General features: G+C 35.4%; 1 protein-coding gene across 1 annotated transcript; it reads left to right on the top strand.

The window, feature by feature from the left end:
• The first annotated feature begins 615 nt into the window (after positions 1 to 615).
• On the top strand, positions 616 to 5,912 carry LOC109951209 (apolipoprotein L3-like). Its single transcript, XM_020585558.1, has 5 exons — positions 616 to 636; positions 1,489 to 1,587; positions 2,340 to 2,394; positions 3,528 to 3,716; positions 5,019 to 5,912. Exons 2-5 carry the CDS (start codon positions 1,535 to 1,537, stop codon positions 5,823 to 5,825), a joined length of 1,104 nt encoding a protein of 367 aa, XP_020441214.1. The 5' UTR covers positions 616 to 636; positions 1,489 to 1,534; the 3' UTR covers positions 5,826 to 5,912.
• The last annotated feature ends 278 nt before the right edge of the window (positions 5,913 to 6,190 follow it).

Below are 6,190 nucleotides of genomic sequence, written 5' to 3'. Positions count from 1 at the left end.
GTTTTAAACTGTAACCTGAGCTAAACATCCTAGAGCTAAGCTTATTAGTTTACCCACCACCAACAACAAAATAAAGGACAAACAGCTTCACTGTGAGAGACATGCAAAACTTATTTTAAATATGTATCATATTTAAGTGAATCTTATGTCCATAACTAATGTTAGGAAGAGGAAACTGGATTTAAATATAGCAAAGCTACAAATGTTACCAACAGTGACGATGGTAGCCTGAGTTGATAGAACTGTAGAGGAAATGAGAAACGAGGAAGTACAATAAAAACTGCACAGAAAATAAAGATGTGATTAAAGTCAAAAGAAAGAGTGAGAGCAAAGATGCAACATGTCTGTGCGTTTGTACAGAGTTCTCTCTGCTGGACACACAGTTTTAATAACATTGTGTAACAGAATGCATCCCTATTCTCTGTGACAGCATGCAGCGAAACATTTCTTTACTATTGTAAAACTTTTAACGTTTTTTTAATTCCTTGCTGAGCACTGCAAACATGTTGCTGATTAGCTACTGTAGATGTCACAAAGTAACACAAACAACAACACTTCTGATGCTTCAAATAGGAACAAATATAAACATATCAAATATAAATACATACTGGGTGGATTTCAAAAAGCCCATAAAAAGTACAGTCTTTTTGCTGTTTTAATATTTTATAGGGTAATATACTAAGGTGTATGTTTGTGCGCAATAGTTTGGACATCCTTGGGAAACTGGTTTGCTTTTTCAAGAGAGAAAATTAACAAACACACATTACAAATTGCCCTAATCCTAAAAAGTTACTTTATGCTTTACAGATTGTGAAGGCCCTGAAGGCAAATTTGTGATTTTGTTATTATAATATTGACTTGACTTTTTAGTGTAAGAACTTCAGACAGACAGACGCAGTAATTGTGGAATGTGCACAGGTTTGGACACTTTGACAGCAACACTGTACCAGAGAGGAACAAATGGATTCCACTGAAAACCAAAAGGTTCTCAATGTAAATGTCATGCAGTCAGTCAAAATCTAAAACTGAAAAGAGGCTGATTCTACCACAGGACAATGATCAAAAGCAGACTTCAAAATCCACTGTGAACTACTTCAAGAAACACAAGACGAACATTTTGGAATAGGTCATGAAATAAGTCACAATGTAGTAACATTTGAACAAAGGCTCATTTTTAATGGCTGTTTGCTGCATAGGTTTTACTTGTTACTTTTCACATCATATATCAATAAAACTACGGAAACATTATTATATTGTGTGGACAAAGATTTGTTCAGTGCTGTTGTGAGGACATTTTTGTCGGCCCTCAAAATTAGGTTTAAGTTAGTATTAGGGTTAAGGCTGCAGTTAGGCATTTACTTGTGATGGTAAAGGGAGTGCACTGAGTGTACTCACAACTATAGAAAGGTACAAATATGTATGTGCGTGTTTGTTTGTGTGCATAATATTCATGTGTTTGTTTTATTTTTGTTTGTTTTTACCACCCAGTAGAAAATCGTCCAGGTCAGCCACAAATTCAGATTCGCCAAAATCAATGAGTTATATGGCGCCAGAGTTCTTCACAAAGCAGACCTATGATGCTAAAAGGTAAAAAAGGTTTTTACCAAAATGAGAAATTTACTTGAGACAACACTAGTGTTTGTTTCCTAGGTTCTTGCAGGTTTTGGGGGGCCAATATTTTGGCTCCAATGAATGATAATTTTTACTACTGATGACTCAATTTATTTTTTTACATTATTGAGTATATGAAATAACAAAAATACCGAGTGTCACAATTAGATACCTAGATTAAATACTGTACCTCGATACGATACAGTGCAATTCAGAGCATATTTAGTTAGGCTAATTTTAATTTTGTTTCTGTTTGAAAAACTATGCAAAAATTAAAGTGTACAGTATGTATTTAGCCTAAACAATTAAAAATGGTGAGTGTTAATTCACAGCAGCTTTTTATTTTAAGCAGCAAAAACCACATTTAAAAAAAAGGTATACTCTTTTCAACAAGTGAATAATGAGCAGTCATGAACAGCAAACCTTTGTACTTATCACCTTATCAAATAAAACATATACTTGCTATAGTGAAAAATCCAGCCAAATGTACTGGCTTGTTGAGTAATGGCTGCAGTCTTTAACAAACCAAAGATTTGGGGTTGCTTTGTCTTACTGCAACTGTAATAAGCTGAAAAATGATTTTTTAAATTTAATTTATTTAATTCAATTATTTGCCTATTGTTGTTACCTGCTTCATTATCAGCATTTGACATTTTTAATGCCTTTTGTACTTATATTACTACTTCTATTACTACTACCATGATAATATTTTTCTGCTTTATTTATAGTGATATTTGGTCACTGGGATGCCTAATGTATCAGCTTTGTACTCAAAAAGCAGCGGTAAGTCACACAAAGGTGAACAACTTAGCAAAGATATGTAATCAAAACATGAATGAGATTAAAAATACAAACATAATTAGCTAGTATTGTCTAGTAAAATATGTACCAGTAAAGAACACGCTATACTTTATCAATATTATGTATAATATTATGTAAAGCCAATTGTTTTAAGAAAATACAGTCAGGGGAAAAATTATTTGAACCACAGCTGATTTTGTAAGTTTGCCCACTAACAAAGAAATGATCAGTCTACAATTTCAATGGTAGGTTTATTTGAACAGTAAGAGACACAACAACAACAAAAAAAATCCAGAAAAATGCATTACAAAAAAAGTTATGAAGTAATTTGCATTTTCATGAATGAAATAAGTATACCGAGTATACACTTGTGACTTAATTCCACACTGTATGGCAGACTCCATTTCCTCAAATAACTTCTCTATCAGGAAACATCCAGTGTTGACCAGCTCAACAGCCGCAAGAAACTTAGAAGTAGGATTGAACTATTTGATTAAAACGTGTCTTTACAATCTTTCTGAATCTGAATCAGCTTTAATGGCCAAGTAAATTTTGTATACAACAAATTTGTCTCCGGTACAGGGGCTCTCTCTGTGTGTTTTCGACAGACAGTGTCCACAAGCATTATATACATATATACATAGTCCCAGCTATCAGACTGGTGTATGTAGCGAAAATACTGAGAGTGTTTTTCACCTTTCATGAGGTCTAACCACAGTGTTTTTCTCAAACCATGCAGTACTACACTGTTTGTGCATCACCAATACTTGTGACTTAATTGCAAACACATCCAGGTCAGGATCACCATTCCATGGCAGTAAACACAATCACAAATTTACTACATCCACAATGAAACTTTTATTAAAACCCTCCACTTACAGTTAATTTCCCAATGTATGGTTAATATGCTTTCTGTGTCTATGGCAGATTATTTCTTTCTGTTTGCCTTTCAGACAAGAAAAATAAAATACTAATCTTAGACATGGAATAACATGACCTACAGAGAGTAACATAAAACTATACTGATGGGTAATATGTTTATTTTGTACATTAGTAATGAGGAAAGTAATGTTATTACTATCATTAATAAGTGTTTTCTAACAACAATTCTTAAGTTTTCAGCCGAGTCCATAGTCATCCTCACACCCATGATACTTCATGGTCCTTACCCATCCCTCCCTGAGCAGTTCTCACCAGAGCTTCACCAACTCTTGAATGACATATTCAGTAGAGACCCTGAGTCAAGACCAACAGCCAGTGACATCCTGCAGCATCCCTTTATATTAAGCTGCCTCTCAAAAAAGGTATGACACTTCCATAAATCCAGTATTAAACTCATTCTTCCAGATCACACTATATATGTATATCCAACATAATTTTTTTTAAATCTTCTGAATTTTCCATTCAGGGCTGCAGTGTTACTATGTTTACATTAGCAGGAAGACAACCTGCAATAAACATTCACAATTTTCTTCCTAAAAGTGAAGCTAAAGATGATGATAACAGACAAAAGCATATATATTACTAAGCAACTGCATGTGAAAATCATAAGATACTGTAATTATATTGTAAAACAAAATGTTTAGTTATACAGTCAGGTTCATGAATACTAGAACAATGTGTTTTTTGGCATTTGGCCTCTGTTCACCACCACAATGAATTTCAAATCAAACACTTAAAAGTGTGGCATTAACTATGTTGTTTTGCATTTTGCGACTTACAGTTGAATACAAACTCTTTTCACAGTCACATATTTCATCACTTAAGATTTAGAAAGTGTTAAAATATCATCTTGTCTCATGATCATCACACCCCTAGTAAATTATTAAATTTGTAATAAGAGCAAAAAATTGGAAAGTGAAGGTGTTTACTACATTTTATCAATTTTGGGGTCCCCACAGTAGTTCTTAACATTTCATGCAGCTGCATATCAATAGAAAAAGGCAATGTGTCATTTACCAGTAGTGATTACATACTATTTGTTGTGTCCACATAAAGACAGTATGGATCGCAATTCAATTTTTTTATGCCTACACAACTGTGATAACCAAAGCCAAAGGCATTATCTTTCTGGGCTGTCTGCCCGTGTGTACAATTCTTGTGAATGCACTATCTACAGAAAATCTCTTCAGATTTGGTACAAGTGTCCACTTGGACTCAAGAAAGAAAATTATTTGATTTTGGTTATCAAAGGTCAGTGACCTCACTTCTGACCCCTACCTGTAAATTTGACTGGTTGGCAGAGGCAAAGAACCATGAAGAGGTAATTCTAGTTGTTAAAAAAATGGTGCCCCTGAGAAAATCAGGATCTCAAACCTGACTGGAAAAAAACGCTTCTCATTTTGATGAGAATCCTGCTGCCTTATTTCCAGTGTTGTTACAGATAAACCCTTCTTACCCAGGTAATGTTGGAAAAAATATACTTCTGACTGGGCCTGTACAGTAGCTTCTTAATAGGATTTGTGCCCCCTTGATCAATTGGAACTTTAAAGAGTAACTTTCCACCACACTGAACAGCGGTGTTTCACACTGAACTATATCCAGCATGATGGGGCGCCTTAAGGTATGTGTAACCACACTTAATAATGTCTTTGCCTTTTCAACAGAGCAAAACAACTGTGGAGGATCTCCAGCACAAGTTGACAAAGCTAAGGACTGTGGCTGATGATCTGGAGCGTGTACATGAGGGCACCACCATTGGGAGTTTGGCAGGAAATGTGATTGGAGCGGTGGGGGGTATTACATCTATAGTGGGCATTATACTGGCCCCATTCACTTTGGGAGCCTCTCTTATAGTAAGTGGAGTTGGTATGGGTATGAGTACAGTTGGTGGTGTCGCTGCTGGTGCCTCGAACATCACAAACATGGTTAACCAGTCCTCTGATCGCAAAGCTGTTCGAAGCATCATTAAAGAGTTTGAAGAGAAAATTAATGCAGTAGTCACCTGGCTCCAGGCGATTTGCAACAGCTTACAGGCAATCAAAAACACATTTCAGTCAGCTGATATACCTGACAATATGGATAGCAGTTTCAGTGATGAGAAACTGGCACGGCTTGGCCTAAGGGCAGGGAAGGCGCTAGATGCGATTCCTAAACTGATTCGACTAGTTCAAGCAATTAGCACTGGCAAGATCGCAGCACAGGCAACAAAAGCAGTACGTGTGGCAGATAAGTTAACAGGTGTGTTTTCAGCTTTATTTATAGCAATAGACCTCTTCTTCATTGCCATGGAAGCTAAAGAGATACACCACATTAGACAGTCTTCCTCAAAAACCACTCAAGCCAGGTCTGACCTTATGAAATTTGTCAAGTCAGTCAGGGAGGCAGCAGACAACTTGCAGGGAGTCCTGGATGAGCTCAGAAGCATGATCTCATCTATCCCTTCATTTGGGGATGATAATGAGCTAGAATAATAAGGTAGGGAATGAATGTAACCCAAAGTTAACTAAAGTCAAGTCAAATTAAAAAGAAAGAAAAATGATGTTACTCACTGAAGTCACCACCCAGTAGATAATTCTTTTCACATTATTCTGTTGTGCAGTAATGCTTTTCCTCTTTAAAAAAAAAAAAAGAATGTTTTTAAAAACTCAATGTCTGATTTTGGAATTTGATAATAAATTAGGAATGTTTTGGATTTCCAAATAAAAATATTTTATTAATGAAATCAATTAAACATATGTGTAATCAGTGCCAATGGTAATGGATAATGTAACAATATACAAGTAACAAACTAGCATTTAAGTTAATTCACATCTGTTACCAGGCTGGGTAACACTAC

The sequence above is a fragment of the Monopterus albus genome, unplaced genomic scaffold (assembly GCF_001952655.1).
Source record: "Monopterus albus unplaced genomic scaffold, M_albus_1.0 scaffold370.1, whole genome shotgun sequence".
Taxonomy (NCBI): domain Eukaryota; kingdom Metazoa; phylum Chordata; class Actinopteri; order Synbranchiformes; family Synbranchidae; genus Monopterus; species Monopterus albus.
The sequence above is the reverse complement of the archived record's forward strand: the minus strand, read 5'-3'. Positions and strand labels throughout refer to the sequence as shown.

Bases quoted from the DNA above. Each gene is read 5' to 3' on its own strand.
- LOC109951209 (XM_020585558.1), top strand. From the start codon at position 1,535: ATGAGTTATATGGCGCCAGAGTTCTTCACAAAGCAGACCTATGATGCT. The intron at 1,588-2,339 runs GTAAAAAAGGTT...CTTTATTTATAG, and splicing joins CAGACCTATGATGCTAAAAG to TGATATTTGGTCACTGGGAT. The intron at 3,717-5,018 runs GTATGACACTTC...CCTTTTCAACAG, and splicing joins TAAGCTGCCTCTCAAAAAAG to AGCAAAACAACTGTGGAGGA.